The 23210-nt window shown below is 42.7% G+C and overlaps 1 protein-coding gene across 1 annotated transcript in view; it reads left to right on the top strand.

The window, feature by feature from the left end:
* The window catches only part of AVL9 (AVL9 cell migration associated), a 1171768-nt gene that overhangs the window by 400054 nt on the left and 748504 nt on the right, over positions 1 to 23210 (top strand). Inside the window, exon 4 of the mRNA XM_044064846.1 lies at positions 10089 to 10160. Within this exon, the coding sequence (XP_043920781.1) occupies positions 10089 to 10160 (72 nt within the window). The remainder of the gene's footprint in view (positions 1 to 10088; positions 10161 to 23210) is intronic.

The raw sequence follows: 23210 nt of genomic DNA, 5'->3' as shown, positions 1-23210 counted from the left end.
ATCCTTGACTGAGTCCTAACTAACAACCCCACATTGTACCCTCACACAGGCAGTCTCCCAGACACCTTAAGTGACCACAACATAATATGCTTTATACATAGTCGAACATGCATATGCAAAGCCACTAACTATATATCCACTAGAAACACAAAAAAATTCTCTCCTGAGGTCCTCAACACTTTACTCTGTAACTGTGACTGGACCCCCCCCCTAAAAACCCTCCCACTAGCATATTTAAACAAAACATTTCTACGACACCTAGACAGTGTCGCTCCATTGTGCAAAATCAAGGTTAGAACCTCTACAAACTCCAGGCTCAGTAAAGAAACCAAACAAATCCTCAAGTCCAGAGACACTGCCTGGTTTTACTATCAAAAAACAAAGAAATACAAAGCCTAAGTACCAAGAACTGCTCAACCGTGCAAAAAATGTATTAGGCTGGACAAAAAAATCCTACTACACAACATTACAAACTAAATACCAACACAGCCCCCCAAAATTTTGGAAAAATGTAAACCAGCTACTAAACTCCACCCAAAAGGCTACCCCAAACCAACCCCCCCGCCACTAAAGTTCCCATCGAAACGCAATTCAGCTCCCACTTTGTGAACTCAATTCTGTCTATCGTATCACAGGACAGTTCCTTCCTCACCACCCCCCAACACAAATAACACTAATACAAGCTTTACCCTCAAAACAGTTTCCACTACTTCAATCGAAAGCATGCTCTCTAAACTAAAAACCTCATCAACAGCAGCTGACCTACTCCCCAGCTATTTTTTGAAGCTCACAGCAGATACTATTGCTATCCCAGTCTCCACTCTCATAAAGAGATCAATTGTTGAAAACTACGTGTCCAAACTTTGGAAAATATCCTGTGTTACACCCACACATAAAGACGGGACCTCTACTGAACGTAATAACTACAAATCCATTGCTTTACTCTCTCCCCTGGCCAGAATCCTAGAAAAATGCATTCATACCCAGATGCTAAAATATCTCCTAGACAGCAACATCCTGTCACCTACTCAGCATGGTTTCAGACCTGCCAGTAGTACCACTACAGCCCTCCTCTGCTTCGCAGACACAGTAAACCGTCTCAAAAATGAAGCCCTACAGGTGTCAACTCTTTTTTTTTGGATATGTGCAAAGCATTTGACACAGTCTCACACCAAATCCTGCTAAACAAACTAAACCAATATCACATATCAAATTCCACTCTTACATGGTTCCAAAGCTACTTAACTGACAGGTACCAAGCTTTGAAATGGGAAAATTCTCTCTCTCCTCAGCTGCCCATAACTATAGGAGTCCCACAGGGTTCTATCTTAGAACCACTACTATTCATAATCTTCACAAATGACCTCCATACCTCCACACAGCATGCATCTATCATTCAGTATGTAGATGACACTACCTTAATCTGTGCTGCACAAAACATTCCCACCCTCCTGCAAACACCTCAACTAGCATTCTCTGACATTGAAAACTACCTTACCAAAGCCCGACTTATCCTCAATCCAAAGAAAACTCTGCTTATGATTATAACCAATTCGAACAAAAACACTGATAACAGTCAATTCACTATCTACTCCACAAATGTTACTCCAATCGCTCCAGTGGCACAGGCTAAGCTATTGGGAATAACCATAGACTCACACCTAAAATTTGATAGTCGTCTCAACTTAACTATTAAAAAAGTACATGCCAAACTGGGATCACTCTACCGTATCAAACCATTTCTTACCAACAACGCAATATCAGCCATTGCTCGCTCCCAACTTCTATCCACCCTACTGTATGCATCTCCCATTCTGACTAATCTCAACAAAACTGAACTAAGCAAAATGGAAGCCTGCTTTAACAGAATTGCCCGCTTTGCTGCAAATTGCTCATATAGAACTCAGCACTGTACTGCTTTGAGACAGCTCCACTGGCTTGAACTGCCCAACCTCCTAACCTGCAATCAGCTCTGCCTCTGTCATTCGATCTGTTACCTTCCCAATAAGTGTCCTGCCCTCAAAAACCTAGTACATCACTCAGCCAAAAGGCCTTTTAGATCATCAAGCAAACTACTACTAGAAGTCACCAACTGCTACAATAGCTTTGGAGATGCACTATATAGTAGTTCAGTGGCTAGAAAATGGAACTCTGTCCCCGCTAGCATTCAAAACACATCATCCAAAGCCTCCTTTAAAGACCTCATAAGGCAACATCTCAAGCAAAGTTGGCAGTGCCATGATTGCTCCCCAGGCTAGTGAAAGCGGGTAAGGTACACATACTAAACCTAGAGTACTTGATAATAGTTTTTAGTCTTACTCACAAAACACTGGCTAATCTACAATGTATGTACTGCACCTGTGTACTATGTATGTATTCTACCTATGTTCCAAATTTCAGCTGTACACCACAAATCTATTAATTACCTTTATTTTTAAATTAATATTTTTTGTTTTTTTCTCTCCACTGTAACTGTTGATGTGCCACATACCACTGTAAAACATGCCTTTTGTAATTTGTGTGTATACTGATCATGTCTAAATAACTAAATGTATCTGTAATTTTTCTTTGTGGAGCTTTTCTCCCCGGGCCTCTGCTGAAAAAAGGCCTTTTCGGCTCAGTCAGACACCCCCGGTTAACAAATGTAAAATAAAATAAATAAAATTATATATCTATATTTCTGTTGCTTACTACTTTTAATCTTTCTACCCGCTCCTCTCGTGTGTGTGTGTGTGTGTGTGTGTGTGTGTGTGTGTGTGTGTGTGTGTGTGTGTGTGTGTCTTTATCAGTGCTAAACCTTTTTCTGGCATGGCTGATAAACCTGGCATGACTGAGAAATCTTCAAAGGGCACCTCTGGCTTTAAGAGGTGCCAGAAGTGTGATACGAAGATGCCCAATTCAGATGGGCATATCTAGTGTGTGTATTGTCCAGATGTTTTCCACCTGCAAGAGGATTGTGCCATCTGTCATGGTTTCTCCACCAGGACTTTAAATGAGCAGAGAAACAAGCTGATCTTGAAAGGTTTGTTGAAAGGGGACTTTGAAGAGGCCATATCTTCCTCTTCCAAACCGAAGAAACTCTTCCATTCAGTACCGAGCAGTTCCTCAGAACCAACTGAAAAGTTAATGAAACCACCTAAAGTGTCAAACGTTTTATCAGCACCAATAGGCAAGATTGACTCGACACGTACCACTGCTCCAGATAAGACAACTACAGCCTCAGTACCAGAAGTTTTGTCAGTACTGAAGCAGACTCTACCAAGGGCTAGGTATTCTCCTTCAGTCAGTCCTTTTGCAGACCGACCACCTAGCCTTTTGTGGTACCGTGACTGTCTAGATCTCCTTTGGCGTTGTCCGTTCGATCCACTAAGAGTCTCTTGGAATCGGACATCATGAGGCTGGTGAACCAGCTCCTGATGGAGCGGGGATTACCTCCTTCTTAGTCTCCCAGCTAACTGGGCACTGGGAACTGTCCTTTCTTGGCACCGTCTCATCTTCCTTCTCTAGCTCCAGCTGAGTCTTTGGCACTGACTTACCTAGCTCCAACTGTCTCGGTTCCAGTAAGAGCCTCTTCTCTGGAACCAAGAATTGCCTTGAGCTCCTCTGATTTTTTGGAACCGGAGGTCCCTGGGGTTGAGCCTGTCACCAGTTACAAGGGGCAGGGTTCAACTTCCTTATTTTCGGATCCTTCCATGCCCCTCGGTGCCTTGGTTTTCATTGGCATGACCCAGGCTTCTGATTCAGAGGCTGCCTGCTCGGTGCAGAGTGGGACCATGGTTCCGAAGGAGTTTATTTTGGTTCTGGGCTCCTATCCCTCTACTGGGGGGGGGGGGCAGCCTTTCAGATCATGCAGAAGGCCTTGTCCATTGTGGACTCCCAGTCCTTGCCATACCTCTTGGGCCAAACTTCCTCATCCCCTCGACTAGAGCTGCTGTCAGCCTCATCCCTGGGTCAGAGGGCACAAAAGCCTCAGGAAAGACCCACTTTGGTGTTTTCCTCTTTGGATACTTTCCCAGAACACCAGAACATCCCCCCCAAGAAGTACCTGCAAAGAAAAAGTGCAAGAGGAAGCACTTAGACTCCCCAGAGGAGTCCTTCACTGAAGGTACCAATTTTGATGAGGGGGAAGGTTCCCCCAGGTCACCCCTGATGATGTTTCCTTCAGGGACATCCTGAAATAGACCTCAGAGGAGTCGTGCCAAACCCTCTACCTGTTGGATCTCTCCACCCGCTGACGTACTCATCAAATTGATGGTGCAACGGGCCTGGAAGGTTCCTGACTCCATCGAGCCGATCCCCAAAATCCTTTCTGCCCCTAAGGAGGAGCAACACTGGACTAAGGGGATGCCCTTAGATGTCATGGTGATAGCAACAGCCACAAAGAAGGAACTTGCAGAGGAAAGCCCTAATATCCATCATCCTAACAAGTAGTCCAAGATTATGGATAGGTTTTGTAAGTGCGTTTACGCTTCATTAACCTTCATTCTCAAGTCTTTGAACTACATGGCGGACTTTACCAGAATACAGTGAGATCTGATCAAAGAGATGTCAGATACTCTCACAGGAGCAGTAGCTGAAGAGGTATGAAACAGAGTTACCTGTCAGCTCACCACCCTTGAAGCAATTTCTAACTCATCCATGAGGCGAATTGCCCACGCAGCCAAAGAGACAACAAAAGCAGCAGGTTCAGGCATAGCCATTAGGAGACATCCCTGGATGTGCCTGTGTGACTTTGTGGAGCCATTTAAATTTTTTTTCGTCAACACTCCATTTGACAGAACATCCCTTTTTGGATCCAAAGTAAAAGACATGCTGGCCAGATGCGAGAAAGATGGGAAGACGGCCCTACTCCAGAAACCAGAGAAGTGGGAGGCTATGGTTCAAAAAGTCCAAAGGGCCTTTCCTTGCCTCGCGTGGCAAGGACTTTCCCTGAGGCAGAGGGGGAAGTAACAGTGGAAGACTCCATCCTAGAAGCAGAGGTGGGCTGCAGAACCAGGGGTCCAGAGATGCTTTCTCTGGTAACTCCTGCCAGCACTCCTGAATGGAGGCCCGATTGCATTGCTCTGGAGGCAGTTTGGAGACAATTATCCCTGCACCAATCTGCATGGCTACAGATAACGTCAGACAAATTAGGTTCAGGGAATCATTTTCAGAGGTTCCATTATTCCCCTTTCCTCAAATCCAAAAACACAAAAAAGACTCCAGACATTCCACCTAGTCACAGGGAAGCAGCAGTTGTAGAAATTCAAAAACTGCTTGAAAAAAGAGTCATCCAAAAAGTCCCACCAGACCAAAGAGGAGATCTGGGTTTTAATCAAGATTATTTTTAGTGCCCAAAAAAACAGGGGACTGGAGACCCTGTTTGGATTTCAGCCAGTTCAACAAGGCTGTTCAGCGAAACAAATTCCAGATGATCTCAGTACAGTCAATACTTCGTCTTGGAAAAAGATGATTGGATGTGCTGTATAGATCTTCAGGATGCGTATTACCTTATAAAAAGGGACAAATGCTCCAGGAGATTCCTGTACTTCTAGCTAGGAGCCAGTCATTTCCAGTTCAGAGCACTGCCCTTTGGTCTCACCACTGCACCCAGAGTGTTTACCAAATGCATGGCAGTGGTAGCAGCTCATCTCAGACTGCAGAGATTTCAAGTTTTTCCTTATTTCTCTGACTGGCCCCTTATCGCTACTACCAGGCATCAACTAGAATGGACAAGGATTACACCCTGCATCTTTGTGCTTCATTGGGCATTTCATTAAAGTACGAAAAGTCAAATCTACAACCTACTCAGCAATTGGAATTTATGGGAGCCTTAATGAACATTGTTTCAGGAATTGCTTCACTTCCAGTAAACAGGCTTCAAAAGATCAGATCACAAGTAAAGCACATAGTTCGAAACAAAAGTGGTCCAGCCAGACTCATCCTTCAGGTACTGGGCTCGATGGCAGCCTCTATAACTCTAGTCCCCTTGGACAGATATCACATACAAATTCTGCATTGGCTTCTTGCCTCCAAATTGGCGTTAATGAATCAACTGATGTCATACCACATCTTGATCACCAATCACTACAAACAAGACCTATCTTGGTGGCTGCACTCCAACAAAATTCTTTTGGGTCATCCTTTCATCCTTCCACAGCCCCAAGCCATAGTGACCACGGATGCTTTCCAAATAAGGTGCGTGGGCATTATCTGGGAAAGACTGTCCAAGGCACGTGGTCCCATCAGTAGGCCAATTTACACATCAGTGTTGTAGAGATGATGGCAGTGCTCTTGGCATTGCAAACATTTCAAGATGCCTTTCCCTTGGGAACAGTGGTAATTCAGACAGACAACATGTTGGTGGTCTGGTACATCAACAAACAAGGGGAAACCAAATCTTACTTTGTCAAGAAGGCCTCAGAGTCTGGCAATGGGCGATTTCTTCCAACTGCTTTATCAAGGCAACGCACATTCTGGGGCATTCCAACATGATAGCAGACAAACTGAGCAGAACTATTATAATGACTCGCAAATGGTCTCTCAATCCTCTGGTGATGGAAAACATATTCTGCCACTGGAGTCGACCTTACTGTGATTTGTTCACCTCCCCCCTGAACAAAAAGTGCAGCAGTTACTTTGCCCTAATCCCCCTAGGGGGAGTGATCCAGAGACTCTCTTCTCCATGATTGCCCCCCCCCCCCGTCTCCTGTATCTTTTCCCCCAACTCTTCTGATATCCCAGTTTCTAAAGAAAGCCAAGAGGTTGGGGAACACAGCAATCCTCATTGCTCCATTCTGGCCTCTACGGGTTTGTTTTCCCTTCATATGCCCTCATCTGCTTTGGAAACCTTCGATTCTGGACCCAGCTCCAGATCTATTATCTCATCCAGAAGGTATGGTTCCTCCAAATGTCCAACATTTCAAGCTCACTGTGTGGCTTCTCCAGTTCCCATGATTGCCAGACATTCTTCACTTACCTCACCAGACTGACAAATCATTTTAGCCCATCACAAACCTTCTACTAGGAAACTGTACCAGAGTAAGTGGGAAAATATGCTAGGTGATCTCTTAACAATGACCCTGACCCTTATACAACTTCCCTGGAAAAAATATTGGATTTTCTGGCTATTCTTTATCAGTGTGGCTCTTCATCTTCTACCACTCGGGTCCATCTAGCCATGATATCTATTTTCCATATTGGTTTCAAAGCTTCTTCACTTATGTCACATAAACTTGTAAAGTTTTTTTGAAGGGATCCCTAATGTTAAGGCCTCCTTTTAAAGAGCCCACTGCTCCATGGGATTTACCCTCAATCTTACAGTCTCTTACTCTATCCCAATTTGAACCTTCAGCTACTTGTGACTTAGCATTTCTGACATGGAAAACTTTATTTTTATTAGCTAAAATGTCTGACATCGAAAACTTTGTTTTTATTAGTTATTACTTCTGCAAGAAGAGTATCAGAAATGCAAGCCTTATCCTGCAAGCCTCCTATATAATATTTCACAAGGACAGGGTTTCCCTCAGGACTAATCCTTCCTTCTTGCCAAAGGTTGTTTCAGAATCTAACATCAATCAAACCTTGCATCTACCAGACTTTTTCCCTAATTTCACCAATAAGGGAGAATATTGTCTACACTTAGACATTCACAAGCACAAACATTTTTTACCTTCACAGAACAAAAGATATCAGAAAATCTGACCAACTGTTTGTTGCCTTTTCCTCATTTTCCTTGGGCAACTCAGTTTCCAAGGTTACCTTAGCTAAATGGCTTCAGAAATTGTATCACCTTTATCTGTCATTCAAATGGGCTTCAACTGCCACATCTTGTGAAAGCCTGTTAAACTAGAGCTGTAGCAGCTTCTGTGGTTTTTAATGCCAGAGCTTCTTTAGATGACATTTGTGCAGTAGCCACATGGTCATCTCCTCATACTTTTATCACTAATTACAAACTGAACAAGGCTCTAGGGGACATGTATCATTTGGCTCGATGGTGCTCAGGAATATTCTTCCATGAGACCTCCCAAGATTTAAGTAGCTAGGGACTCTGTTCCACAGTCAAGGCTTATGTGTAGATTGACAACATCAGATAAAGAAGTTACATCTTACCATAACATTCTGTCTGTGTTGTCGATCTTCACTAATCCTTAACACCCGCCCCCCTCCTTCCCCTGGCCTGAGACTCTTAGCAGATCGAATTTTTCTGAGACTAGCTTCATAATAGGGACACAGATCTGGCCTCTTTTCTTTATTGTTATTTGCTGTCTAATTTAGGCAAACTCGATCTGAGATAATTGAGGAGCATTATGGGTAGAGCCAAGCGCTAGATCTGAAGTTAAACGGTCAAGTCTGTTCCGAGGCTCAGAACCGAGCCCACAGTCAAGGATTAGTGAAGATCGACAAGACAGATGAAATGTTATGGGAAAACATAACTTCTTTTTTGGGAGGCAGAACAGAATCAGGAAGAACCATTTGAATTTGAATTTTTGTTGAGTTTATTTACTGAGGGTGCAAGTTCATCAAATGTTAAACAGTAACTTGCAGCCATTTCAGATTTCTATGTTGAGTTTCAAAATTTATTTCTGGCTTCTTCCAAAATATGCAAAGCATTTTTGAAAGGTACTCTTCTACTTAGACCTCCTTACGAAGGTCCTGTACCACCATGGGATTTAAATTTGGTACTGCAAGACTTGACACAGTCTCCATTTGAACCTGCAGCTAAGTGTGATTTAAAATACTTGACCTGGAAAACTATCTTTTTAGTGGCAATTAAATTTGCTAAAAGAATTTCAGAACTTCAGACTTTATCTTCTAAGCCCTCATGTTTGATTTTCCACAAAGATAAGGTCACCTTAAATACCAATGCTTCCTTCCTGCCTTAGGTGGTGTCAAAAGCCAACATCAACCAATCCATTTATCTGCCGATATTCTTCCCCAGCTTTGCAAATAAAGGAGAATATATGCTAAAATTATTGGAAGTTCGTAGACTATTTAAGTTTTTATCTGCACCAAACAAAACATATTAGAAAGTGAGACCAGCTCTTTGTTACTTTTGCACGTCACAAGACGGACGAATCAGTCACAAAGGTAACTTTAGTCAGATGGTTGACAGATTGTATCTCTTTTGCTTATACTAAAGTGGATCTTTCCTTAATAGGTCTATGGCTTCTTCCATTGTATTCCAGTCTAGAGTATACATGCATGATATTTGTGCGGCTGGTCAAATCTTCATATCTTTATCACTGATTACAAACTGGATCTGGTCTCGAGGGGAAGAGCAGCCTTTGGTTCAATCATACTCAGCAATATCCTTCCCTAGAGTCCACCCAGGAATGCATGTAGCTGGAGACTCTGTCCCATATGTTGAGGAATGAATGAAAATTGACAACACCAGATAAAGAAGTTATGTACTTGCCATACCGTTCCATCTATGTTGTCCAGTTTCCTTCTTCCTCGGCTCCCCTCCATTTCTCACAAATGACTTCTGGAGTAACAAGACCTTTGAGTACATCAAGGACACAATATGTCCCTTGTGTTGAACTCCAGTTATGGCAATTTCTTTATAATTTCTCTCTCAAGCTGTAAATAGAGTCTGAGGGAAGTTAGCCATATTGCATTGTGGGTAGTAAAGGAGCTTGAGAGTTTGTTGATCGCCATGAACTGGAATAATGGCCGAGTCAGATCCGAGTATCAGAGCTGAAACCCATACATCGAAGAATGAAAATAGACAACACAGATGGAACGTTATGGTAAGTCTTTTCAGCTTTTCCAGGTTAGGGGTCGCCACAGCGGATCACCGGGCCACTAATGATTGGCAGTGGATTTTTACGGTGCCAAGGTGCCAGTCTGACACCCATCCTTCATGGAAGGCACACCCACACGCACATGCACCTAACCTGCATGTCTTTATCGTAAGTACATACGTTTTTTTTTTTTCTTTACAAACTGCTGTAACAGAGAAGAATATTTGCTGCACTGTTGATGTTCAGAGGCAATTCAGATTTTACACGAGCAGAACAAAATCTATTAGAAAAGATTGTCATCCTTTTATATGACTTCAGTTCTGTAAATCATTTTATAAAGACTTTTTTTTTTTATTTCACTAGGCCTTAAAAGTTCGTCAGGCGGATGTTACCCGAGAAACGGTTCAGAAAAGTGTGTGTGTGCTGTGTCGTCTGGTAAGCACTTCATATTAAACATTATTGTCTATAGTATGTGGGGAAGATTACAAATCTTTTTTTTTTTTTTTTTTTAAGTGAATTGAGTGTTATTTTTTAGTTACACAGTACTTTGTGTAAATTTAAAGGTGCCTACAGTTTGTAAAACTGAACATCTATATGTATAATTCATATGAATTATGTGGAAATCAGAAATCCAAAGGTTAAATGACATACTCATTTCTTGAAATGTTTTAAATTTCTCATACCGTGACAGGAACTGGTCCCATTTTTAAGTCTGGGTATGATCAGAGATCATGAAATTAGTATTGCTTTCGGTGTTTGATGTTAGCCACGTGTTTCATGTCTTATGTGCCTGGCAGAATGATACTTCAGATTACACAGCTCTTCATTATCAAGCCATTAGTTTAGAACATTGGCAGGTACCTGTATCAACTCATTTGAGAATGTAAGAAAACTAATTTGTTTACATACCAGTGAGGTTGCCCATTTCTCTGGTGTGCGCTTGTTACTGTAGAAGCACTGACAAGTGCACACCCAGGAAAAAAACATGCTGTAAAATGGGTAACTTCTCCTTCACTCTCACTGGACTCTCTCACATACATATTCCCAAATTTACCACCCAGAGCTGCCATGTTGTTTTCTTGCTGACCTGGAGACATGCAGTAACTGCGCAGGAGCAAGTTATAAACTGAAATAAATGGAGTACATTTCACCAGAATTTTCCTAGACAGCCATATAAATGAGCATGTGTGAATGTAAAACCTCCAGCAAGGTTCTTCACCAATTTCTAGATCACAGTTACACTTTAGAGGAAAGGCATGGTTCCAGATAATTAGTTAATAGTATTGTTTTTTTCTGTGTGCTCTTTCCCACAGTGCTTGCCAACCACTCGGCTCCCCCTGCCTTAAGCCCATCCCTTTCATTTCCCTTTGAGGGTGAGAGGCTGGGAGGAGGCTATCAGACAGGCAGTCATGGCAGTGTTTATGCCTTTGCCAGCATCCTGCCAATTAAGATTTGTATGTGTTGCCCTAGCACACCACTAGTGGCTGATGTGTGCACCTGTTTGACTAAGATGGCATCCTTTACCCTCTGTCTATATTTGCATGCTCCCACACACCCAACTCAAAGGCGCCATCCCTGATTGGGATCATCAAACTCATGTCACCAGGTTCTACAGCCATTGGTATCATCCAGCTATCCAGTTGCATGGGAGCAGGTGGATCTGACCAGGGCCACTCCCCGGGCCAGGATGGATGAACCATTTTAAAATTTTCATTCCCACCCTCCCCTGCCTAGTTCTTCCAATGTCCAAACTGCTATTTTTTTAATTTGGGTCATTTGACTTGTAGTTAGGGCTTTAATCTTCTGTGACATTATGCATGGAAGATGTTATATTTCTATTTTCTTTAAGGTGAATGTTAAATGTGAAGTAGTGCAGCATCCAGTAATTTTCATCCATGATCCAACTTTTTCAATGAAATTGCACCTCAAGGAATGCATTGCTGTTGTATTGCAGTTTAGTTCCCAGAATATTAAGTACATTAATGTGAAGTCACTGTTTGGAACAGAATTGTATAGTGACAGAGTCATCAGTTATGAGTAGGAGGCCATGAGTTTTTACTTTTTCCCTCTGTTAATTAGGTAGTTTGGTTGCTCCAAAGGCCCTTTTCAGCAGTGACTTGTCACAGGCAAAACATCAATACATTCAGAAGAAGTTTGCAATTAGAAGATAATTACAGTCAACTGCAGTAAAGCTGATAGATTGTTGACATCCTGTTTGTGGTACTATTGATGGATTTAGTAATTGCCAACATGTTACTGTAATTATAATTATGTGACCTATTAAAAAACATTTGCACATACATAGACACACCGCAACAAATTTGGGGGAATTTGCTTGTTCTCAAAGCACTTAAATTAGATACTTTCCTTTAACAATTCTTATCTGCAGCCTATAGTGTTTTCCCTTCAGTTGCATTACTTAATGAAGGAGCACTTTGTACCACCATGTTATCGTAGGTTCATAGGTTAGTACTAGGCTGTCGGCCCTAGGGCCTATACAAGCCTAGCCATAACAATTCCCTGGATATTTCTTCCCACAATATTTACTTCCCTGCTCTTTCTTTACAGACAATCAGTGTAATAATAAATCATAACATTTGGATTTACTCATCAGCTGAAGTATATTGGTCCAGCCATTTCTTCTGTAGCATTTTTCTCTTCCATTTAAAGACTTTGCATTGGTCTCGACAGATGGAGGTGAAGTGACATTCCCATAAAAGACCAGCATTGCCATGTGCCTTGTTCATTTATTCTTGCTGTTTAGAAACTGGCAGTTGCTCAGTTTTACTTCCGTATCCAAATCAATCAACATGTTTGCTTGTGATAAACAACCCCTCGTAGAAAACAAGTTGATCCTGCAATAATTTTTTTTTCATCTGCCCAGCATAAAAATGTGTTTAGCCATTCTGTTTATTGACAGAGAATTGAGATTAAATGACAGCTCCAGGAAAAGTCTTTATACCTAACATAACTAATAGGTCTTTGAATTACTTTGCACATATGGTCACATACCAAAGTATCATTCTTAGCCTGGTTCAAGAGTGTATTCAGACTGTACCTGAAGATATGAGAGTTAAGTTAAATTAACAGCTATATAAAACAGAGGTGCACATACTGACATTTGATTATGTTGTTTTAGATGCTTTCTGTACAGCATGACTCATCTGAGGGCCACAGTTCCGAAAGCAAAAATAGGGATTGTGTGTGAAGTTAAGAATGTAGTACAGTAACCTCTGTCACTCAACATCATGCTAGTTTGAGGGCCATTTGAGGCCTGAGGATTGCAAATTTGAGATCCACGCTCCTTTAAGTATTGTACTTGAAAGAAATGGCTGGGCAAAAATTGCTTGGAAGATATCAGTTAACAGTTACTTCATCTGGTGACCTTTTTATTTGGTAAGCCTGCTGATTATATTTTGATCACGTTAGAAACGAAAACTAGAACTTTTGTGACTCAAATGTTTTGTATGCTGAGCCACATTTTTTGAAAAAAAACTTTTCATACAGTTAAAGGCCACCTTATCACAGGTAATATCCCCAGGCGACAAAAGCCAGGACTGCTTCTATCTAGATGAAAAAGGTAGGTGTCAGCAGCAGAAGTCCTGGTGACCTCCGCCTATACCTGTAGGAGATCACTTCTAACAGCATCTGACAGATTGGCAACCTATTATTTCAGAAAAGCAAGTACTTTGGGTTATTTCCAAAGGTTACAGCTAACCAAAGCAAACTGAAGACCCAGTGTCAAAACACCACACGATTTATTAAGTCCACAAAAAGTAAATCATGTTTTGATATTCAGTTCCGTTTTTTCCATTTTGACAGTGACTCCTCCCATTGTCATAACATATGGGTTGTCCTGCCTCAGGCAGCCCTTCGGTCGGCCGGATTCCAAAGTCTGGGTCTGGCCTCGGCTGATGTCGCACTTTCCCCGACGTCAGTGTGTCTGGGGTATAAAAGCATCAGCCGACGCCATTTTCCTCAGTCTTTCTTGCCACGCGGTGCCTGAAGCAGAAGCTGTTCGCAAGTGCCGGTCGGTCAGATCCAGAGATTTCAGCTACCGAAGACTTCGAAAAAAGCTAAGTACCCCGTTGGGGACTCTTTCTTGCCTCAGCCGATGTCAGACAAAGTAAATAATTGTTTAACTTGTGGGAAACAAATACCTCATGAGGATTTCCATTCTTACTGCCTTCCTTGCTTAGGCCCAGACCACAACGTATCAGCTTGTTTAGCCTGTGCCTCCTTCAACCGACGGACTCTTAGATGTCGGTCGGAGTTTGCAGAGGAGTTTTTTGGAACCGCTTTTGCTTATAAAATGCCGTTGGAGACTCCGACTTCGCATATGGTCAAAAAATGCAAGGAAAAGGACCGACACTCGCGGCCCGCGGTTTCGGCTGAAACCACGGCTAGGCCTACCGCGAGTGTCTCGGTTTCGGCTGAAACCGAGTCCACGGCTATTCCTACTACCGAAACCATACCTCTGACCACCGAGGCCAGAGAGGCCCCAGCTGAGTCGGCTTCAGAACTCCCTACCGAAGCTAGTGTTCAGGATTTGTCTGACACCATACCTTTGGACATTTCTACCCCTGCACGTGGGGCAGCTAGACCCCCAGCTTCTATGTCTATTAAGGCCTTCTCCAGGGCTAAAGCTGCCAAACTTTCAAAAGCTTTGCCTGCCAAATCTACATCCCAGAGGCCTTCCTCTAGTTCTCAGATCCTCAGTCTTGCTGAGGACCTTATCTCCTTAATTAGGGGTACCCAACCTCACCCAGACAGGGCCTCCCAACCTCCTCCAGACAAAAGGCCCAGGACTGACCCCTCTGAACCTCACTCCTCAGATTACTCTACGGATGGATCTGATTTGTCAGACCACCAGGAAGGGGCCTACTCGCCTTATGAGGATTCAGATGCAGAAGAATCTATCCCTTCGGCCTCCCCCCCTGAAGAATTTTCCTTTGGGGAGACTTTACACTCCATGAGAGAACACTTTCAATGGCAGGATCAGGATTTCTCTGATTCTAGAAAAAGATTAAGGACCTTTTTGCATTTGCCCCAGCATAGGCCCTTAGCTATACCTCCGGTTCTAACTGTAATTGATGATGTGTACAATGATGTCAGTACTGCACCTGATTCACTTCCTCCGGCCCCCGCCAAACCTGACAGGTATTACAGGGTCCCAGATTCTCACTTCCACCTGTATAAAGCCCACGCTGCAGACCCAGAAACTATTTCTCAGGGCCCTAAAGGGGTTGCAGCCGCTACTGCCAAAAATCCCCTACCCTCTGAAAGAGAGTCTAGAGCATTAGAGAGATAGGGAAAAAAGGTTTATACATTTGCTACTCTTTCTGCCAGGGCATTAAACTGTCAATTCCATATGATACAGTACCAAGAATTGTTGTTAGATCAGCTAAATAAGAAACTTTCTTCACCTGAACCCTTAGACCGTAAATCCCTTCAGGATTTGGTACACAACTCACAACAGGTCAGTAATCATTTCTTAAAATGTGGCTATGATGCACTGGAGGCTTCATTTAGATCAGCTATGACTGGGGCAGTAATTCGTAGGCATGCCTGGCTGAAGGAGCAATCTTTGCCAGACCATGTCAAGGCTAAACTCCTCGATGCTCCAATGGAGAAACAACATTTATTTGGCTCCCCTGCACAGGAGATTCTAAAGAAGGTTGAAGAAAAAGCAAAATCTGTGCAAACAGTTAAAGATTTCCTGCAAGTTCAACCTCCGAGGTTCAGTAGAAACTGGCCTACAAAGAATTGGTCCTTTCCAGACTCCTCCAGAGCACAGAGAGGCAGAAACAGGCCCTAGAGGCAGAGGTCAATCCAAGGGCCCCTACAGAGGCCGTCAGTGGCAGCCTGCCAACCAGAGGAGTAGTGCAACAGCTACAACTACTACCACTACTACACTACTACAGGACAGACCCAATGACTTGACTCTGATTCCGCCTACCAGGGATCAACTGGAAGCACCCTTGGGGAAAGCTGGCTTTATTCTCGAAAAACTGGCATTGCATTACAAAGGATACATGGACATTGCAAATAATAGACAAAGGATACAGGTTTCACTTCCATACTTTGCCAAAAGAGGCGGAATGCCAAACCTTCCACCAAACCAGAAGGCAGAGGCTTTAAGACAAATCAGCAAGTTACTTCAGATGAAAGCTATAGAAAGGGTACCATCTACAGAACAAGGCCAAGGATTTTACTCCAGACTATTCCTTGTGCCAAGAAAAGAAAACCAATGGAGGCCTATACTCGACCTGTCCGCACTGAACACTTATCTCATTGTGCCAAAATTCAAAATGCTGACCCTACAGCAACTTCTTCCCATGTTGGGCAAGGAGTATTGGCTGGTGACTCTAGATCTCAAGGAGGCATACCTGCACGTCCCTATCCGACCAGATTGCAGAAGACACCTCAGATTTCTTGCAGGATCAGAGCATTATTAATTCTCAGCATTGGCCTTTGGCTTATCTACTGCCCAGAGTATTCACGAAATGCCTGGCATCAGTAATTGCACACTGCAGACTTCAGGGAATTCAAATTTATCCATACCTGGACGACTGCCTAATACAAGCGGACAACAAGAAAAAAATTGTTAAAGGACTTGGCCTATGCCATACACCTGCTACAAACCTTGGGATACACAGTCAACATCCAAAAGTCAAGACTAGTACCATCCCAAAGGATAACCTTTTGGGTGCGGATCTGGACACAATCACTCAGATGGCTTTTCTCACAGAAGAAAAACAAAAACAACTTCCAGATTACTTCATGACTCTGACAAGACAAACTCAGCTTACTGCAAGGAAAGTCCTGCAGGCCCTGGGTTACATGGCATCCTGCATAATTTTAATTCCACATGCCAGGTTGCATATGAGGAAATTACAATGGTACCGAAGGAATGTATGGTCTCAACACGGTCACAGTCTAGAAACCATGATTCAAATCATTCCATGCCTTCAAAAGGAATTCCTGTGGTGGGCTCAGGCCTGCCAGTCCAACAGAGGGTTGCCTTTCAACAAACCAAAAACAAGGCAGACCATCACCACGGACGCCTCAGACCGAGGATGGGGAGCACACATGGAGGACAAACGTATCCAAGGCCTATGGCCTCAAGGGCAGCTAAGCATGCACATAAACCAAAAGGAAATGCTGGCAGTAAGGCATGCAATCGAGGCATTCAGACCCTTCCTCCAGCAAGGGCATCTGTTAATACGGACAGACAACACCACGGTCATGTGGTACATAAACAAACAGGGAGGCGCACATTCCTACCCTCTATGCCGGATGGCTATGAATCTGTGGAACCTATGCCTGAATCTCAATATCCAGCTGCAGGCCAAATTCGTACCAGGAAAAGAGAATACAGTAGCAGACAGCTTAAGCAGAACTACCATGGATGCACACGAATGGATGCTGCATCCAGACATCTTCAAACTCATAACAAAGCAATGAGAAATCCCAGAGATAGATCTGTTCGCCTCCCCACTCAACCACCAACTGAAGAAATTCTGCTCAAGGACATACCACCCACAAGCCTGGAGGGTGGACTCTCTCTCTTTCAGCTGGAATGCCCTAACAGTATATGCCTTTCCACCTCTCCCATTGATGTACAAGGTTCTACTGAAGATCAGGGAGGAACAGCCAAAAGTCATACTAATAGCTCCGGACTGGCCAAGACAACATTGGTACCTGATATTGAGAAGCATGTCTCAGGCAAACTCTTGGCCTCTTCCCCTATGGCCTCTTCTTCTAACGCAGAACAATTTCAAGACCCTGCATCCCAACTTGAAAACATTGCAGCTAACTGCCTGGAAGATTCCTTAAAGCCCAACCAAACCGTTTTATCTCAGAGGGTGAAGGACATTATCCTGGAGGCTCGCAGACCTTCCACAAGAAAGACATACTCAGCTAAATGGAAGAGATTTCTCATTTGGAGCGCATCAAAGGGCACAGATGTCACAGTGGCAAACCTAGCACACATCCTAGAATACTTAGCAGAATTGTTCCACAATGGCCTGTCTTATTCATCCATTAAGATTCATGCTTCAGCAATTTCAGCAGAATACAATATGGATCCACCTATCTTCTCACACCCTCTTCTCAGACAATTTTTGAGAGGGATCAAAAATGTTAAACCTCCAAGAAGACCCCCCCTACCTGCATGGGATCTCAATTTTGTGCTGGAAAAACTGACACTGCCTCCTTTTGAACCAGCAGCTTCAGCAGACCTCCAGTTTTTATCTTGGAAAACTGCATTCCTTCTGGCAATCACTTCAGCAAGAAGAGTATCTGAGTTACAGGCATTAATGGCAGTGCAGCCTTTTCTTATTTTTCACCAGGATAGAGTGTCACTGAGAACCAATCCTACTTTCATGCCAAAGGTGGTATCTAGGGTATCCTTGAACCAAGCTATTCACTTGCCTATGTTCTTCCCTAACCCACAGAACAAAGGGGAAAAACTTTTGCACACCTTGGATATACACAGACAACTACGCTACTATTTGGACAGAACTAAAACTAACAGAAAAACTGACCAACTTTTTGTAGCATATGCAACTGGGGTGCAAGGAAGAGCAATTTCCAAACAGACAATTTCAAAATGGATAGGAAATTGCATTCCTTTTTGCTACTCCTTTCATGGAAAGACAGTTCCTGAAAATATCAGGCCTCACTCCACAAGGGCCACAGCCACCACTACAGCTTTCCTACGAGGGGTGGCTACCAAGGACATTTTAGAAGCTGCTACTTGGAGCTCCGTGCATACATTTGCCAAGCATTACAATCTACCTTTATACTCCAGATCCTGAGCAGGGTTTGCAACTGCAGTACTGCAGGGGATATTAACTACACCATAATTCTCTTAGTACCTCCTCCCCCAGATTGGCTATGGTATTCTACCCATATGTTATGACTGCAGATGCATCCTTGAAGGACATAGTACAGTTTTGTACCTACCATAAATGTAGATGTCCGATAGGTATGCATCTGCAGTCAGGATTACCCACCCTCCTTCCCCTCTGTGGTATTCCTAGGGTGCTTACCCCTCTTTCAGCTAGCTGGGGGAATCTATTATGGTGTATTTGTTTGTTTGTTTATATATGTATATAATTTGCAAATGTTTGGAACTTTTCAGCCTTTATCCAAATTTAGCCTTCCTAGAGGGCACCTGGCATCTGGGGCAAGAAAAACTGAGGAAAATGGCGTCGGCTGATGCTTTTATACCCCAGACACTCTGACATCGGGGAAAGTGTGACATCAGCTGAGGCCAGACCCAGACTTTGGAATCCGGCCGACCGAAGGGCTGCCTGAGGCAGGACAACCCATATGTTATGACTGCAGATGCATACCTATCGGACATCTACATTTATGGTAGGTACAAAACTGTACTTTCTAGATGCTTTTTGAGATGCATTTTACATTTTAAACACACTTTACATGTAGTGATGACCTCAACAAAACTCATGATTAAGGAAAGAAATTCAGTCTTGCTTTTCAGTTTTGTCTTGCACTGAATCATTCTAAAATACCCTAGCTAACCAAAACTATACTGTTATAGTTGAGGTGGAAAAAAATGCATTAAGCTGGGAGTCAGGACACCCAAAGGCCCCCAGAGGCCATTAGGGTTTCTAGATGCTCTGAGGTGCATTTTACAGTTTTTTTAAAACAACTTTTGCATGCATTGATTACCTGAACAAAAGTTGTGACCAAGGGACTTAAAACTTGCTGATGTTCTTCATCTCACATTGCTGCAGTCCTTACATATGGGTAGTCCGCTGTCCTCAGGCTCTCCAGAGGCAGGCCCAGTTTTAGCTTCTTCTGTTGGTGTCTCCTAGTGCAGCAGGGTCTGTGCCCAAAAAGCACATGCTTAAAATGGCAGAAGATTTGATTACTCTGATTAGAGGTTCTTTGCCCTCTTACAAGATTTGGTGCATGTTTTCAGAGCAGGTGGGTAAGCATTCTTTACATGTGGTTTTGATGCTGTACAGGCCTATGTTAAGACAAGGATTTTGGATGCTCCTTTACAGTCTGATGTGAATTTGGCCTGGGTGGGTGGACGTCCTTCTTATGATTCCAGAGCTCAGTTTCAGACTTCCAACCTAGGGAGTTCACCTGCACAATCTTCTCGGTGAGGGCAGGGCCAGTCCTTTCAGCTCCTTTTGAGCACTCTTCTAAGAAAAAGGAAATGAATACCCAAGATTTATGTGGGTATTGACATCACACAATCGGTTACAAGTTTTATTCCATTTTATTTCCACCTTCAAAGGCCTTGCATGCCATTCCTCCTCAGCAAAGACAAAGAGCTAGAGCTGCCAAATTCTTCTACTCAAATGGGGGCCATACAACCAGTCCCTCTGCCAGAAGTGGGCCTAGGATTTATTTCTCGCCTGTTCCTAGTACCCAAAGAAAGGGACACGGGGATATCTTTTCGCTGCTGGGACTCTCTCATTATCAGTTCTCTTGCCCTTTTTTGGCTTATCTACCTGCCAGAGTGTTCACGAAGGTTCTGGCTCCAGTGATAGCTTTCTTCAGGCTAAGAGGAATACAGATCTATCCTTATTTGGATAAGTCCATAGTACCCTCTCAGGACACATGTGCTTTCTGTGTGGAGACTGAATACAGCATCAGAGATGGCCTTTGACCCCGGACAAACAAAAAATACTTCCATCAATTGTCTCATCAGTCCAGCTGGCTGCAAAGGACAGTCCTTCAAGCCTTGGGGTTCATGGCATCAATGCCAAACCATATAGAAGGAAGCAACAATGGTATCTCAAAATGTATGACACAGCACTGCCAAGATATGGACACTGTCATTCAGATAATACCTTCTGCTCTCAGTTTAGGCCTTTCTCTTCAGGCAATTTCTGCGCCTAGCAGATGTGTTCTTAGCAGATGTTTGAGCAGACAAATTATGGATGGATCCGGGTGGAAATTGGATCCTCATGTATTTCCAGAAATTGACAGTGTTATGAACTCAGACAGACATCTGTCTGTTTATCTTATCCACTACCAGCAAAAAAGTTTCAAACAAAAGGGTTTCATCCTCTTGAAAGTGGATGCTCTCATTCAATTGGAGCATGGAGCATGTGTATGCCTTATCCTTCTCTGCCCTCCTCCCAAAGGTACTCCTGAAGGTCAGACAGGACAAGCAAGCCAAGATGATTTTAATAGCAGATTGGCCCTCACGACAGCACTGGTACCCATTACTGAGAGCCGATCCACACCTGCTGTCTCAGGAGAACAGTCATCAATTTTCTCAATGTCTCACTCACTCTCTCTAACAGCCTGGCTATTCTGTTTTTTTTTTTCTGGAGGGTCAGGTCTCAGCAGCAAGCAGTTTTGAATGTTATTTTGGAGGCCAGAAGGCCTAGTACAAGGAAACAATTACTGAGTTACTACTGGACAAAGGTTTGTCCTTCTCTCTTATAAGGTTCATGCTGCAGCAATTTCTGCTCACTATGACTGTGACCCACCATTAGAAACTCACTCTACAACCTTGAGCCCCTGCAGCTACTGCCGAGTTTGAAATATTATCATGGGAGACTGCTTTTTGTTGACCATTACTTCCTTTGCCTAAAGTGGTTTCTTGTAGTGGCTTTAAACCAAACTATTCATTTGCCTACTTTTTCTCAGGGGGCAAGCCTCAAAAAAAACAATTTCTAAGTGGGGATTTTTTTTGTATTGCTTGTTATTCCCATCATCATGGTAAGATTCCAGCTGGGGATTAGGCCTCATTCCATAGGGCTACTGCCACTTCTACAGCTTTTAAGGGGTGGCAACTAAAGATATTTTGGAGGCAGCTACTTGGAGTTCAGTGCATACTTTCTCTAAGCATTACCACCGGACTGCAGCAATGTGAGATGAAGAACATAGTACAGTTTTGTACCTACCATAAAATGTAGATGTTCAAGATCCACATTGGTTGGTTGGTTTTTCTGTCTTTTGGTTTTGGCCTTTCTTTATAGGGCCTTCTGACATCTGGCAAGAAAACATCTACATTTATGGTAGGTACAAAACTGTACTTTTTGACATTGGGTCGTCAAGAATTAATAAAGCATGGCGTTTTGACATTGGGTTGTCAAGTTTGCTTTGGTTAGTGGTGCCTAAATTTGGATTTTTGATTTGAGTTCTTACTTGGCTCACAGTCTATCTTGATAGTTATTTCCAAAGGTTACTTAAGAGGTACAACTACCACACTACCTCATCCCCCACAGACTTGTCATCAAATGTGTTGTGCAGTGACTTTGATATGACAGCCGTTGAAAAAGAAAACAAGACACTGGAAATCTCTGTCTTCAAAAGGGCACAGGTTTTATTCCAGACTATTTCTAGCGCAAAATACAGAAGGTAGAATCTAGTTTTACGTCAATCATAATAAATCAGTATGAGCTGGTAAAAAGTTCAGGCTGTTCCCTTCACTGTGAAAGTTTCTTTTAAAGCAGACTTAGATATGGAAGGTTCACATGTCCATATTCCAATAAGACTCGCACAACAAAGAGAACTTGAGGTTTCAAGTTTGTAACTCTTCCATTGGGTCTCTCCACATCTAAGTATTTATGAAATGTTTGCCTCACTCTGTGGTTATCCTGGGCAATGGCAGGTAACCATTTTTTCTTATTTGTGTGATAGTCTATTAGCTCAGACACAAGGATTTCATTACTTCAGTCTTTAGAAACAGCAGTGAACTAAGGAAAAATCATGAGTTTAATCGGCACAGTGAAGAACTTTACCTAAGGCTGTCACAGACGGTCTACAAATGAAAATATGTTTGACCCAGTTTGAAATATAAATTCTGTCAGTTCTGCCAATTTATTTCTATAGTTAAATAAAGGCAGTGCCTCAGGACTCTGAGGGTATGTCTTCCTTGTCCTTCTCTTTCTTCTATGATTCCATTCAAATCTTGAAACCACCATTCCACTCATACTCCTGTAAAGAAACAATTCCTTTGGTTACAAAACCCTGACAACTTGACAAAAGGAATGCATGTAATACTTTTCCCAGTAAATCAGCAGTTGATTACAGGTGGTTTAAGTTATGCTCTTTATAAGCACAGTGCACAAGTTTGAGATTTAGTTGTTATAGATTATGTGGCAGATAAAGTTAGCCATGGTGATAGAGGTCTATGATTAGAATGTTGGGAGTACCTATGACAAATTTATTTGTACTCCCTTTAGTTTGAACAACCGTGTTAATTTCAAAAGCTATTCAAAGGAGAGATATTTGAGATTGAAATACAAAATTATTTTTGGAGTTGTATAACATTAATTTGTAGTTTTTAAACATATTTTTAAATGTTGTGTAATGCTTAAACTAACATTATTGTTTGGTTGACCTGTACCACTCCATGATGTTGGTTAAACACTTAAATAATGTTCTTTAGTTTTATGTAATTAGTCTGATGAAGTCTTCATGTATTTGAATTTTGGTGAGATTCAAAAGTGCTTATTCTGATTAAGTGATTATTCACTATTT

The sequence above is a fragment of the Protopterus annectens genome, chromosome 3.part0 (assembly GCF_019279795.1).
Source record: "Protopterus annectens isolate FY-2018-M chromosome 3.part0, PAN1.0, whole genome shotgun sequence".
Taxonomy (NCBI): Eukaryota; Metazoa; Chordata; order Ceratodontiformes; family Protopteridae; genus Protopterus; species Protopterus annectens.
The sequence above is the reverse complement of the archived record's forward strand: the minus strand, read 5'-3'. Positions and strand labels throughout refer to the sequence as shown.